Genomic DNA, 15383 nt, shown 5'->3' with positions numbered 1-15383 from the left:
GCTGTGCTCTCACAGTCATCTTTACAGGATGACCGCACCTAGGGAGAGTAGCAACAGTGCTGAACTTTCTCCATTTGTAGACAGGCTGTCTTACTGTGGACACATGGACATCAAGGCTTTTAGAGATACTTTTGTAACCCTTTCCAGCTTCATGCAAGTCAACAATTCTTGATCGTAGATCTTCTGAGAGCTCTATTGTGCGAGGCATGGTTCACATCAGGCAATGCCTCTTGAGAATAGCAAACTCAAAACTGGTGTGTGTTTTTTATAGGGCAGGGCAGCTTTAACCAACACATCCAATCTCATCACATTGATTGGACTCCAGGTTGGCTGACTCATGGCTCCAATTAGCTCTTGGAGAAGTCATTAGCCTAGGTGTTCACATACTTTTTCCACCCTGCACTGTGAATGTTTGCATGTTGTGTTCAATAGAAACCGTATATGAAATATGAAAACGTATAATTTTTGTTTAATTTTTGTGCGGTATTAGTATAAGCAGACTGTGTTTGTCTATTTATGACCAATTTATGTGGAAATCCAAGTAATCCCAAAGGGTTCACATACTTTTTCTTACAACTGTATATATGGTACATACATTGGCACATACAATGCATAACAGTGCTGTAGAACAGTTTGGGCTTTGAGAGAACGGAGTATGGCAGGAGGCCAATCAGATGATGATTCTCTGGCCTGGGTTCCTCTGAACACAGGTTGGAGAAGGTGTGAAGTGAGATGACACCTGGACAAACATCATGCCAGTGACATGATGATGGAAATGTTTTCTATAACCTAAGCCAGGGAACAGGTGAGATTGTTTTCTGTTGCTAATGTCATTCAGTCAGCTAAGCAATCTCTCATATTCTGTAGTTTTTAATGAGTAACATGCTTGTGGTACATTAAAACCTTTCTAATCAGTGTTTTGATTTTAACAATCAATGAAATTACTGTGTGCGTGATGTGGAAGAGGTTGTTTGTAGTAACCTAAGTGACAACATAGGTTAATGCAGTCTAGAATTGAATGAAGTGCCCATGTATTTGACCTGTTTGATCTGCAATGAAATTGCAATTGCAGCAAATGACCCCTGTGGTGGTTCTAGCAGGTACTGGGATGTTTATGGTGCTAGTATTGATGAAGATGACCATAAACTCTTTTGGGGAGCCAATTCATAACTTTGCTACAGCCTGCAACCCTCTGATCTTTATGATTGAGGAAAGGTTTTGCAAGAAGCAAAACGTTTTACAAAAACAATGCACACTAATTAAAGTCAACCATAAAATACTAAATAAGATGAATTTTTAGTCTGAATTTCCCCGCTGTGGGATCAGTAAAGTTCATCTTATCTTATCTTACTTTGATGCTCTTACCACTATATTCTGCTGAATTTCTGCATTCCTTTCCACATTTTCCTCCATAACGTTCTCTTCTTTTCCCACTGATCCACAACCCTACCACCCTCCATGATAGAGCTGTGTTTGCCTCTCCTCTATGTCTATGCAGATTATGTTATCAAAACCTCTCTGGCCAAGAAAAAAAAACCAAAAAAAAAACCAAAAACCCAACTGTCTGGGCTGCAGCCCAACACCAGCATGCAGGGCCAGTTGGGTAGCTCACTCTGCCAGGTCCTCAGCACCTCCCTTCCCTCATCAGCCTTTGGTATTGGGGTCACGTTTCCTTTCATTGACAGGAAAGACTTCTTTAGAGGGCGGATTAAAAGGCCTCCAAACTGATCCTGATAGGAGGTGTCTGGCAACTGATGTTGCTGGGTGATATGTCACAGCGTTGAGGAACAGAGAGGAGATGTGAGGGGAGACAGAGGTAGAAACTTCTGATTGGTTCTGACTGCATGTGCAGGTGTGCAGGTGTGCATGTGTGTGTGTCTCTGTGTGTGTAACTCTCTGTGTGCGTGTGTGTGGCAAAGGCCATTTTGAACTGACCAGAGATGAAAGGATAACTGTTGTTAGTCTTCTCTTATGATGGATGATTAGAGTGATGCAATCGACTGAAAGGAAGCGTCCTCACACACACAAACAACATTCACCAAATCATCAAACCCACATCAATGTACAAGATGTGAAAACACACACGCACACCCAGACTGGCTACATCACAAAGCATCAAACATTGCCGTATCTCATTTATGCAAAAGAAAACTCCACTTTACTCTGCGTGTGTGAAGTGGCAGTACTGGTGGTGCTCTAATGGCAGTTGAATGACCCAGTTGGAAAAGGTCATCAACGCTACAGGGCTGATGTGGTGAGACGTCCTCCTCTCACCAACTAATTAAATGTCAGTGAGTAAGATTGGATGGGGGGGGGGGCGCAAGGGGAAGGTGGGAGGGAGAGAAGAGTCTGGAAGGGGGGGACCACACAAGAGAGTGACAGATAGGTAGACTGGTGGGACTGGACCTTGTTGTAAATGTCATGTGTTACTTAAGGTTTGACGACTTTGGCAGCTGAGAGTTCAGTTTGTCCATGTTGAAGTGGTGACCTGCAGGAGCTGTGATTTTTAATTTTGCCATCATATCGGTGCTAAATGCTCCACAGGGATGTTTTTGTTTTTGTTTGGATAAGTCAATTCACTGTAGTGATGTTCTCTCAAGATTTTCTAATGCTAATAGGAGCCAAGTGGCCCAATATGTTCACTATGCAAGTTGTGTGAGATAGTTCAGGTCACAAAAAGAAACGCAATGAGAATGAATAGTAGAATTTGTAAGCAAGTAAACTTTTATCCTTTCCAAGTTTGATGCCACCAAATAGCAGTAACTTTGAGTTGTGCTAGCCTGCAGGGCATCTTTCTATTGTCTGTCTATCTTGGAAAACTGGGCAATGCATTCCTTGATCTGTTTGTGTCTTGTTTTCTTGCCAGCCACTTCCAGGGCTTTGTTCCTGTGACTTTGCACCTGACAAAAGCAACACTGACCAACACTGATTTTTAAACCACAGCTCAGAAAAGATAGTTGAATTTGCATGCACGAAATGAAACTTGCACTTTCCGCCAACAAAGTGAGAGTAATATAGTCCAGACAATAGTGGCCATGGGTGTGATGGCAATCTTCATAGGCACACATCCTTTTAAAACAAGACAATGATTACAAAGTCTCTCATGTTAACTCACAGCTCTGGACTAATGATTCAAAGCAATGAATTGAAACTAACTATTGATTAAACATTTAACTAAGATGTTGATTAGCAGGACATACAGGGCAATGGTAGATCTCTCAGCATATAATAACCACTGAGTGTTCAGCTAAGCCATAGTGTAAATAGTATTTTAAATTTGAAAATGTAGAAAAGGAAATCTGGGGTAGACAGTGTAGATGAGCCTGATGCAGCTAATTAACTAAATTAAAGATGTTGTTATCTATAATTTGAAGGTTTTCAGTAGAGCAGTCCTAGATCACCAAACAGCACAAGCACAGATTCAGTTGATCCAAATCACATAACATAAAGCTGCAGCCATAGTCTACAGGCTTTCCATACCACAGACAACAATCGAGAATTATGGAAGTGCATCAGATTATGCAGCTAAGCAGAATCCTGCTTCCAGCAGAGTAGTATGATGTGATGGAGGAGTTCTGCACCGCAACTTGGCGGTGCAATTGTTGTAGGGTGAAATGATGGACCTCCATTTCTCATACTTCCACAGTGGAAAGCAACGTCACCAGTGTATGTAGTTACTTATGTCGTCATTACCACAGCAACCAATACGGATAGGCTGATGATGTCTGGACCCAGAAGTTCAATGTGACCATTTACAAATAACACAGTGGACAGTCTCCCTTAAAGAGGTGATTTGAGTCTGATTTCCCTGCAGGCTGAACAAAGCCTAAAAGCAAAACTTTGACTGGCTTTGGTACTATGGCAAGAGTTCAGTACATGTTTGAATGGAAGTCTGATTCTGGCTTTAGAAGTATAGTGGTTTGTTTATTGAAATTTAGCAGGATTTTTTTCCCACAAATGTGAGTGGTTTCAGCAGTACATCTACAAATACCTGAACACCAAAGAACCAAGACAGATGGTGCCAGAAGCTCAGTGAGATGGTGACTACTTGTGGCTCTCACAGTGGCTAAAGTTGGTTGAAGATAATTGAATTCATGGCAAAACTGATATGCACAAAAAATTCTGACATTGCTTGATATTCAACAGAGTAGGGTGACATAAAATTAGATGGTGCAGTGCAGCTAAGAGGACAGCTGATTCCATTTTGGACTCTCCAAAGTTGTGATAAAGCCCTAATCTTTAAGCATCCCGAGTGATACTCTACAAGTGAGAGTTGGCACTGATCATTAAAATGGGTCACATTTTGTAAGAGGTTAGTTAAATTAAACATAATACAGTATAACATGGTAGATTTTTATGAAATATGACCAAAACAGGGGATTACTTTTAGTTCTGACAATGTTAAGAAAGTTGACTACTTGCCCAGTTGCTGAACAGTTTTTCATTAACTAACATGGAGAGAGTCTCAGTGGGTTTGATGTAGTTGCTGCTGCACTTGTTTTTAGAAAGAGTTTAGGACCTGTTGCCAGAGACTGAACTGATGGCATAGTTGTCTGGCACACATGCTGTGCAATGTGTGTGCATATGTGTCTGTATTATGAGAGCAGGGTCCTTACATTTTTTCCTAAGGGAACATATTGGAAGCGTCTCCTCTCCCCCTAAAAAGCTGTTGAATAATTCACTATGCCCCAGTTTCTGCCCATTAGGTTGACACACTGCTGAAACTCTCGCCTGGAGTAGTTGACAGCTTTCTTACACACACGCATACCCCCATGCACAGACGAGGTCACACACAAGTACTCTTTCTCTCTCTCTATCTCTCTCTCTCTCACACACACACACACACACATATTAGAACACTTCAGCTCCTTAAAAGACTTTTCTTTCTCCAGTAGTATAAAATGCCTGCTGATTCTGTCACATTATTATCTCTGCTTTCTATTCTCCTGCCGTCCACTTTCTTCCTCTCCTTCTTTTCAGTCTTGCATTTTTTATTCCGCCTCCACACCATCTCTCATTTTCATTCTCGGTCTGTTGTCCTGTCTCCTCACCTGCCAAGTTTTCCCTCACAGGTTTTCTACAATATATGCATTACTGTCACCTTGATGTCGCTATTTCAGGGTTGTTGTTAAGGCCTCGATCTCAGCCCAAATCCAACAGCTGTGCCACAAAACTTTTCTACTTTTCCTGCAGAATTTAATTTAAAACCAATTCCTTGGCTACTTGAAGGAAGCAAAAACATGCTGGGGACGCAATAACAATTTAAGTTTTTATGGCTAACTTGTTGACAATCAGTTGCATATTTACACAGCCAGCTGATGCAGAGCAACATTAGCATTATTTGGAGTTAAATGCCTTGTGATGAATTAGCTTATTAATTATTAATAAGTCCAATACTCTCTCTGACTTTACCTCTGTTTAGGTCTCTCCCAACTCCTGAGAGGATGCTTAATATTTTGTTTTCACCAGCTAGTCCCAAACGTTGTTGGCCATTAGCCAACTAAAGATGCATAGACTGCTGATGGACCTGCATGGTGGAGATCAACACACACACACAGAAACAACAAAAACTAGAAACCCACACTACGATCCATCCAATAGCATTGTAATAGGGTTATAATAAGAACAGCATTGTAATAGAAAAAGTTACAGCAGTAGAAACAAGGCTATGACATTTAACCTAAATAGTACAGCTGCACACTGGAAAACCAAACAATATGATGGTGGGGTCAGGGGACAGTTACTGTATCTGTGGGTTTGTCATAAGCCACTTCATTCATATACAAGTAGTCATATGATCCATTGTTAAAATAAAAATATTGATTACAACTCCTTTTACATTGTAGACATGTAATTATACAATTGAATCAGAGGAGGTTAACATCAAATGCTTTTCCCATCATCTCTAAATCCCACTCATGAGTCTCCCTCTTAGTCTATAACTGTAGCTTTTTCCGTTTTTGATATGCCACTTTTGTGCCTTAGAGACTAGCTCATGTTGTTTCAATAAGCTCAATATTCTCTGAGAGCTAAAGTGAAAAGCAAGTGTTGGAAGTCAATACAACTTGTCTGTGGTTTCCAGGAATGCACTGTTCAAATATTGAATCCTGCTTAAAATTTCAAGTCCATCCTTTTCCTGGTGATGCATCTCACATATTCAAACCCAATAATTCATGTGAAGATATGAATGTTTCACTTACGATGGGAGAAATTAAACTGAATTAATGATAATCAAACTTCAGATACTTTCAGGCCAAGCAGGAGAAGCTAAGCTAAATGGAGACTGGAGAGTCACTCTCAGAGTTCTGCACATTACAAACTGCTCACAAGGTGAGTTTCTTTTGTCCTAGATCCACATTTATATGGAAACTTCTTCATTTCTGTTTGAAGAAATTGAATAAAGTTTTTGTGTGAAACTTTCTGATTGGTTTGTGGAGCATATTTGGCTAACTGTCACAGCCACTCCTGATGAACTTCACATTAGGAAGCTGCTTGGTATCAGTTTCACAAACCATGGCTGTCAAATACTCCAAATGTGTTTGCTGTATGACATTGCTAAATAATAATTAGACTATGGTTGGAAACATTGCAAACATTGTGCAGGCATGACAAGGTGCATGTAGTTAAAAACTTCTCTATATTTTTGCAAACTGTAAATTTAAAATCCAAAATGGTCCATCTTATCTTCATTATATACCTCTTTTCCTAGATCTCTCCATCTCTCCCTGGTGCTAATGATCATTCTGAACTTCCTCCCTCTTGAATCCATCTTTTCTCTTCCCTTTTCTGTCCATCTGTCTCTTCTCCACCCACCCCTTAGTGTCTGTGTCTGCGATCCCAGTTCTAATGATGGGGCGATCTATGTGAGGAGTGCGTGTTCAGGATATGTCAAGGCTGAAGGGCTGACAATGAGCTGTCCACCTACAATAAAGTACAGCCAAACATGCAAAAAGGTGTTATTATGAAGTGTAAGAAATTCACACACATTGCACACTGTGCAGAAACATGCAACTATACACTGGCATGCTGAGTGTAAGTCATCATTAGCATGATTGATCCTCTGATTAAGACCAGTGACCTACACACACACACACACACACACACACACACACACACACAGGAGAAGGCTCAGAAGTAAATGCTTCTACACTCAACAAATGTCTTTCAGTGAGATCAGAAAACTAAAAATTCCTATCTGTGCTTATGCTCAGGTTTATATGCTTGATTATCACAACCAGGATTCAGGTGTCTGCATTACAGCCAGGTCAAGGGCGCCAAAGGCACAAGCTTTCTTTCTGAACTATGACACAACATTTTCAAAGTGGGCTTACGGTTAAAAATGTCATGGGAAATTTGCAGCCTGAGCATTGTAAAAATATCTGTCACAAAATGCAGCTGGAGGATATTAAAAAACATCCTAAAGACATATGAGCATGTCTTCTAAGAAGGAGTAGGAGCAGCCTTCAGAGCGGTTTCAGACATCCTGTTTTCATACAACAGACCAGACTATTTCACAAAGGATCTTTCTTCAAGAAGGAAAGCCTCCAGTGAACCCAAGGATGAAGAAGCTGGAAATCTATTTCTTATAAAGGCTCGATGATGTTTATACTACAAAGGTTGAGTGGTGTTTACACTGGGTGATTGGGGAGGCTGTAGAAGTGATCCAGCTTCATCCTGCTGTTGATGAAACTCTGTGTGTATGAGAGGTGTGATCATGTTGAAACATGGGAACATCGTGAAGGAGCAGTGTCTACACCACAGGATGAAGTTTCTCCTGTGAAATGACCTCATGTGCCAGTCACTATATAGAGATACAGACCTTGCTGCAATGGGCTGACAAACCTTCAGTAATTCACCACTAAGGTTAATAGGCTATGGAAAATTGGGCCTCATAAGAGAACCACTTGTGCGTGGAGATTTGTTCTTAAGTGGTGCTGTATGTTTAGGTGATTTACATAAGAGAATATGACACATTAATTAATTTTCTCATTTTTATTTTCTATGAATGAAACTCAGGAGTGGTCCAAGCCTGTCATAGTAGTCATTTTCAGATGCCTCTGGGGAAGGAGAAAAAATACTCAAGGAAAAAAACACATCAGTCCATGTGTATGTCATTATGTCAACCTAAATGACATGCATGCATAAAAGTTTTTGGTTGTTTCCCATTCCTTTTAATAGAGAAATATAAATAATTATTGGCTGTTAAACACCTTTATTTGCTGTCAGTTGTCTCTGACTTCTCTGATTAATAAAACGCTTTTTTGTTCTTACAAAATATTTTCTATGTAAAAATTCATCAGAAATGTATAATGGAAATATTCACAGCAAGAACCTCGAGAACAAGGATACAGCGGGACACTTCTGAATGGTTAGTTATTAACTCTATGTCACTTTGACATTTTTTTGTATGTCACCCCACGACTAGTGTCCAGTGTGTGTACATATGGTAAGTTTATGTATTGGTTATCAAAAGCTAGGCTTATGACATTTATACAAATGCATATAAATTAATGCAAATGTTATTAAGTTGTTCCTGTTACACCCATAAAGCTAAGCATTGTAAATATCAGCCAGCCATGTTTCCTCACTTATAGTATTACAAACAGTTTGCTCTGAGGCATTCATACATACGTACTCTCTGTTAGCCGTCTGATAAAGTTACAGATAGACATAAAGCACATTTTCCCCTAGCACAATATGTTAACATCATTAACTCATGATAACCTGGATGCAACAATACCACTTAAACTTCAACTGCTCTGCTGAATCTCAATAAAGTCAGCGATAAATACTCTAGAGACATCTAACTTACAACCATTTTCTCATTTTTATTTCAGGTTATTTAATTACTTTAATCGGATGAAGTTCATTTTACATTCAACTGACAAAGTTAATGTGGGGGATATAGCAAATAACACATAACTTGACATGTGATATTTACATCAGCTGTTAGCATATTCTTTTTTAAATGTTTACACTTCCTGTGTCTGCAATTTCTGCATGGAGAGAGGGAGAGAGAGTTAAGAGTTGCATCCACAAACCAGCCTTCACCGATTCCACATCAGCCAGGCATATTATATTACCATAACAACCTTACAACTCATTTAGAACAGTTGATCAGAATGTGTGATGCGATGGAATGGAATTTTGTCAAAGAACAGAATTACTTAAAGAAGCAGAATGTGGCTTATAAACTACAGCATTTACAGCTGCAGACACTTCAAGACACGACTTTCGTCAGTCCTGAACGGTTTTGGTTAAACTTACAACAGACTCATATCAACGTGAACTTTTTCCCGACACGTTAATTTACAATATTTTGAGAAGAAACTCTCAACAAATAAAGATGTCAACCGCTCCATCCACCCAGGGTGATCGGCTTACCACAGGAGCCGTGCTCTTCACTGGATCTTCCCACTACACGATTCAGTCTTTCCTGGGGCAGGGCACATTTGGAAAAGTTGTGAAATGCGTAAGGATGAGCGACAAGAAGACTGTGGCCATCAAAATGATGAAGAATGAAGGATCAAACATCATGCAGGCAAAAGCAGAGGTAGGAAATATGAGACTCATGCTCCCAGTTTCACTTGACTTGACAGTTTTACACAGAGGTTTCATGAGCTGTATTTACAGAAATATCTGCAACTGTATAATGGCTTAATAATGTGGGTCAAGCTAATATAAAATGATGTATCCCCAGGCGTCATCCCTGTCAAAACTCAGATCTCTGGACCCGGACAAGTGCAACATTGTTCGGTGGTACAAACAATTCACTGACAGGGGATATATTTGCTTCCTGTTTGAGCCACTTGACAAAAGTCTTTTAGATCTCATGAGGGAAAAATATTTCAGACCCCTCCCTCTAAAGGAGATTAGACCTATCGTCCAGCAGGTATGTGCTACTGCATTTCTTTCTGCCACAATAAACAATTCAACAATACATTCTGAATATGATACTAATTGAGTGACTTTAATGACTTTTCAGCTCGCTAACGCACTGGAGCACTTGAAGACTGTCGGCATTATACATGCAGACCTCAAGATGGAGAACGTGGTGTTGGTAGACCATGTACGGGTGCCTTACAAAGTCAAACTGATTGACTTTGGCCTGGCCTGTGACGTGTCAGCTGCTAAGCCTGGCATGTACATCCAGAGCCGTCCATACAGGTAAGTAACTGGAGCAATCTTTAATCACTTAAAAGTACATATTATTGGTAATGGCTCTACCACCATTACTCATAGTATTTATAATATTTCAGTCAGTGAGAAAGTGCGGGTCGGTAGTAGAAATGTACTTCACATGTTTTTGTCCTCTCTCAGGTCTCCAGAGATTCTCCTGGGCCTTCCGTTCACTGAGGCCATAGATATGTGGGCTCTGGGCTGCTTGGCTGCTACTTTGTACCTCGGCAAAATGCTGTACCCAGGCAGTTGTGAATACGATATGGTCAGTACTAATTAACCTTTACTTTACATTGCAGTTGTTGTTATTTGTGTTTATATGGTCGTAATGTTCTATAAGTATATTTTATCTTTACTACACTATTTAACCTTTTGACATTTGTTCACATTTTTTAGAAATAAATCTGTTAAAACTCACTGAAAGTCCTCATCATGGACTTCTAGTGTGACTTGACGTTGTGTTCTATCTTCAGTTAAGGTACATAGTGGAAACTCAGGGTGATCCACCACAAAAGATGCTCTGCCGTGGAAGAAAGACTCCCAGGTTTTTCAAAATCAAGTACTTGGACTTCATCAACAGTGTCTGGACACTTAAGGTACCACCACTACCCTGTCTCTCGTCTCTGTAATTCAAATGTTTCACTGCCACAAACACCTGATGACTTTAATGCTTCCTCTCCATTTCTCACACTTCAAACACACTGTAAAATATTTGGTTTTGTCTAACTGTTTGTCTAACTTTACTGTACTCATCATTATGTCATTACTAACAACAACACTGTCTGCTCAGACACCAGAAGAGTACCACAGAGACACTGGGATTCAGTCGACTGAGAACAGAGCCTTGAAGTTCAGATCTCTGGATGACCTCCTGCACGTAGGTTTTCTTATTTGATCATTCACAGTAAATAAAAAAATGAGCTTAAACTTGTACCCTCACACAGAATACATGGAGAACCATCCAGGAGGAGCTTTTATTCACTCCTGCAGGTGACTGAATGTAGCCCTGATCTTTGTTGTTGTTTTTTCATTTCCCAGATCCAACGTGTTATTCCTGAGAATTCTGCTGATAAAGATGCAGAAACGATTGATCAGCAGATGTTTGTGGACTTGCTGAAGAGAATGCTTGAGCTTGATGCCGCCAAACGCATAACATCCCGTCAGGTGCTGGAGCATCGTTTCACCAGCATGGCTCAAATTGTCAGCATGAGGAAACTCAGCTCCTAGTAAGCCAATACTGTGATTTTTACAGAATTATGAGTTATTGTTTTCTATCAAACAATAATAATGAACGTCTACTAATCGGTTCCAGTGAAACTGTTGTGAACACCTTAACATGAAAAAAAAAGAATATCAGCACTGAGCGTAGTCCTTCAGTGTCTCATTGTCACCACGGGATGGCAGCTGTCAAATAAATGATCGTCTCACATCCCTGGCTCAGATTGCTGGGTCATATTATAAGATAACGTTCATATATATTCCTATTTATAGGAGCGTTATGAGATGGTAAAGATTTTTCCAGGTATTAGTCAAAGCCTAACGTGTTATCACGGAAACAGAGTTGCAGCTTGTGAAAAATCTGTAAAGTATAAATTAATGGTTCTTTTTTGTCTTCATTGGTAAGTGACAATGGTATAAGTGGGAGGTGTCCGTAATCAGGAATTGATGCCGACACTCAGCATAGGATGGTCCTGGCATCATCCTGGCGTCTCCTTGCTGGAGACAGAAAATACATACATTAAGCTGCTCTTATTTTTACTGGCTGAATATGTATTTTGTAGTCACATGGATGATAAAGTTGAATAATGGATTGATTCATTGTCTTGCAGTGTTAGATCCTCCTTGCAAATAATGACTGTTTGTCAGAGAACCCAGACTTCTGACAGAGGGACAGCAGTGTGTGCACATTTGCAGCAGCCCGCCTCCACGACCTCCCACCTTGTCCCACAGAGCAATCCTCCTCCTGCTGCTCCTGGGACAAGTGGTCTGGGCCAGCTGCAGTCCGTCAATCCAAATCCCTGTACTAGTACCCAGACTACTAGTTCAGTCAAGTCAGGGATTAAAAGAAAAGCTGATGATGAAGATTTCTCTGAAACCTCTCATCTATCAAAAAGGGTCACATCTGAATGGCACAGGTATCTATATCAGTCACTTGATTATCATTAAGTTTGCAAAGCAGATTTTGAGAATTCCAAAGCTGTTTGATCAGTTTGATGTTTGTTAACCTCCTTTTTATCAAATTACATAACAAGCTGTGCAGGTCCATCCACTAGTGCTGCTGTGAAGAGTCACCCGATGCAACCCTCCACAAGCAGCCACGTCCAGGCTAACGCTGATGTGAAGAGCCGGCAGACCCAGCTCTTTCAACACAATGTCAGCAGAGAACCCTCCACAAGCAGCCACGTCCAGGCTAACGCTGATGTGAAGAGCCGGCAGACCCAGCTCTTTCAGCACAATGTCAGCACAGAACCCTCCACAAGCAGCCACGTCCAGGCTAACGCTGATGTGAAGAGCCGGCAGACCCAGCTCTTTCAGCACAATGTCAGCACAGAACCCTCCACAAGCAGCCACGTCCAGGCTAACGCTGATGTGAAGAGCCGGCAGACCCAGCTCTTTCAGCACAATGTCAGCAGAGAACCCTCCACAAGCAGCCACGTCCAGGCTAACGCTGATGTGAAGAGCCGGCAGACCCAGCTCTTTCAGCACAATGTCAGCAGAGAACCCTCCACAAGCAGCCACGTCCAGGCTAACGCTGATGTGAAGAGCCGGCAGACCCAGCTCTTTCAACACAATGTCAGCAGAGAACCCTCCACAAGCAGCCACGTCCAGGCTAACGCTGATGTGAAGAGCCGGCAGACCCAGCTCTTTCAACACAATGTCAGCACAGAACCCTCCACAAGCAGCCACGTCCAGGCTAACGCTGATGTGAAGAGCCGGCAGACCCAGCTCTTTCAGCACAATGTCAGCACAGAACCCTCCACAAGCAGCCACGTCCAGGCTAACGCTGATGTGAAGAGCCGGCAGACCCAGCTCTTTCAACACAATGTCAGCAGAGAACCCTCCACAAGCAGCCAGACCCAAAGTGCATTCAGGTCAGGCATCAAAAGAAAGACAGAAGATCGTGAAGATGAAGATCAGCAAACAAACTCTGACCGCATAAAGAAGTTCCGGACAGATGCTGAAGATTCATCCACCACATGAGGTAGTAGCTGGACCAAGAGTCGAGTCTCATCAGAGCTCAAGAGAAAGATGGCTGATGATGGAGACATCGAGAGGTCCGGAGCAGCAGCAAACACCCTTTCCTCACCCACCACGTTCAACCTGATCAGAGAAGCCCACTCCAGCCTGTGGTCAGCACTGTTGCCTCACAGAAAGAAGGCCTGCACGTCAATTCCTGTTTGAGACAGGGTTTTGTGGGAAGCTTGAATGTTCTCCCTTTGTGGATTTTGTGGGTTTCTTCTGGGTGCGTCTTTGTGGCCCTTGACCTCGGTGCTGACTTAGATCTAAAGTTGGTCTATTGGGCATTTCACTACGTTGTACTTAGTATGACTGTATGTGCCAAAGATTTTTATAATAAAAAAAAATGAACTAAAGTCTTTTAATCATCATGTGTGTAATTAACTTGTCATAGTTGTTTAAAAGATATTTCATATTATTTTGTGTTAACACAATACATTTATCAAGGAACTGGGGTTTACACAATGGTTTAACAAGCTTTAAATGAAACAAGGACACAGATTTCTGATGTTGTAGTTTGCCTTTTCCTTTAAATGTTCAAAAGTACAGCAAAGACCCTCCGTGAACAGTGTTCATACAGGAATTATGTCTGACAGGGAGAAAGAAGGAATATGCTGCTTGCAAATAATGCAGAACTAACACCATTAGTTGATTAATTGATTGCTTTATCTGCAGAAAATTCATCTGCAACTACTGTAATTATCACTCAATCAGTGAAGTCATTTTTCAAACAAAAATGAAAAGTGTTTGGTGGTTCAAGCTTCTTCAGTGTTACAGTTTTAAATGTTACGTGATGGTATCCTTTGTGGAACTCTTTACTCTTTGCAAATGCTTTGCAAACTGCTGTTTATTCAGGTCTGGTGGTTTGGTGGATTTAATGTATGATAACACCAGTTTCTCACAGCATTTTATAGCAATGAGTGTTAGTGCCCCTGGATTTAGTGCCGTAATAGAGCTTATGTCTCAGGTGGTCATCATTACAAAGGTTATACACACTGTGGGTGACTTTCTGGATTCTATTATAGCTGTTAATGATGCTATTCCATTACAATATTAATTTATTAAAAGAATTCATGACAATCACAATATCCAGAGAAAATTTGTGAAAATCTGCTACCACTATTGAACAAAAGTGATGTTAGTGATTGTTAAAGGACAATCCATTGAACTGATAAACAAAAGATCCACAAGGCCTTACATCTGTGCAGGGCTACACAGTATTATCACATATGTACTATTAACATGATATCAACTTCATCTAATATCTACCTAACTTGTAAAATACAGTGTGAGCAATACGCACCTGAACTAAGCTAAGCAAACACGAAGTTCATATAATTACCTACTGGTTTTATATTCTTTACCGTTCAGCAGTCTAGTGATGTCAGTAATTCTGTTTAGATGCTGCACAGTGTGGGTAGTTGCCTTTAGCACCAACTAAGAAAATTTGGTGTAGCTTTTCTGATATTTTTTTTCTTTTTTCATACATATACATGCATACAACAACACTGGTGTGACTAACTCACCAATAAGATCTTATCTACTTATCTACTTATCTACAGGTAGGTCCAACTCTACATTTACTAATAAGGACAAGCATGGTATGACATATGAATGAATGTACAGTCTCCAGCCACATAGTGTATCTTTAGTTTTAATATCATTGACCTCAAGCTTTCACTTCTCATAAGAATCACCCGTGCTTTCTGCAGCCCTTCTTTTGTAGTACATCATAATCTTCACAAAAAAGAAAATGATATTATATTTTTGTTCATGTTCACTACTGCATTCAGGAATTTGCCTTTAACATCCACTCTCAGCAGTTTGTGCCAGAATCTCTCTTCAAACTGTATCAAATGCCATACTGTAATCAATAAAAGAACAGAAAAGGCAAAACCGTACAAATCAATATGTTTCAGTAAAAACATGTGATCAGTGGTGGAGTAACTGTTGGTATTATACTCTCG

General features: G+C 40.6%; 1 protein-coding gene across 1 annotated transcript; it reads left to right on the top strand.

Annotated features, from left to right (window-relative positions):
- The first annotated feature begins 9219 nt into the window (after positions 1-9219).
- LOC124074926 (homeodomain-interacting protein kinase 1-like) lies at positions 9220-13380 on the top strand. Its single transcript, XM_046418273.1, has 9 exons — positions 9220-9553; positions 9701-9892; positions 9986-10167; positions 10321-10444; positions 10653-10775; positions 10970-11056; positions 11218-11405; positions 12009-12314; positions 12432-13380. Exons 1-9 carry the CDS (start codon positions 9347-9349, stop codon positions 13378-13380), a joined length of 2358 nt encoding a protein of 785 aa, XP_046274229.1. The 5' UTR covers positions 9220-9346.
- Positions 13381-15383: the final 2003 nt, after the last annotated feature.

Source organism: Scatophagus argus, chromosome 17 (genome assembly GCF_020382885.2).
Source record: "Scatophagus argus isolate fScaArg1 chromosome 17, fScaArg1.pri, whole genome shotgun sequence".
Lineage (NCBI taxonomy): Eukaryota > Metazoa > Chordata > Actinopteri > Scatophagidae > Scatophagus > Scatophagus argus.
The sequence above is the reverse complement of the archived record's forward strand: the minus strand, read 5'-3'. Positions and strand labels throughout refer to the sequence as shown.

Excerpts from the sequence above, each read along its gene's own strand:
- LOC124074926 (XM_046418273.1), top strand. The coding sequence starts at position 9,347 with ATGTCAACCGCTCCATCCACCCAGGGTGATCGGCTTACCACAGGAGCC. Across the intron at positions 9,893-9,985 it reads TTAGACCTATCGTCCAGCAG|CTCGCTAACGCACTGGAGCA; the intron begins GTATGTGCTACT and ends ATGACTTTTCAG. Across the intron at positions 12,315-12,431 it reads GTCACATCTGAATGGCACAG|CTGTGCAGGTCCATCCACTA; the intron begins GTATCTATATCA and ends TTACATAACAAG.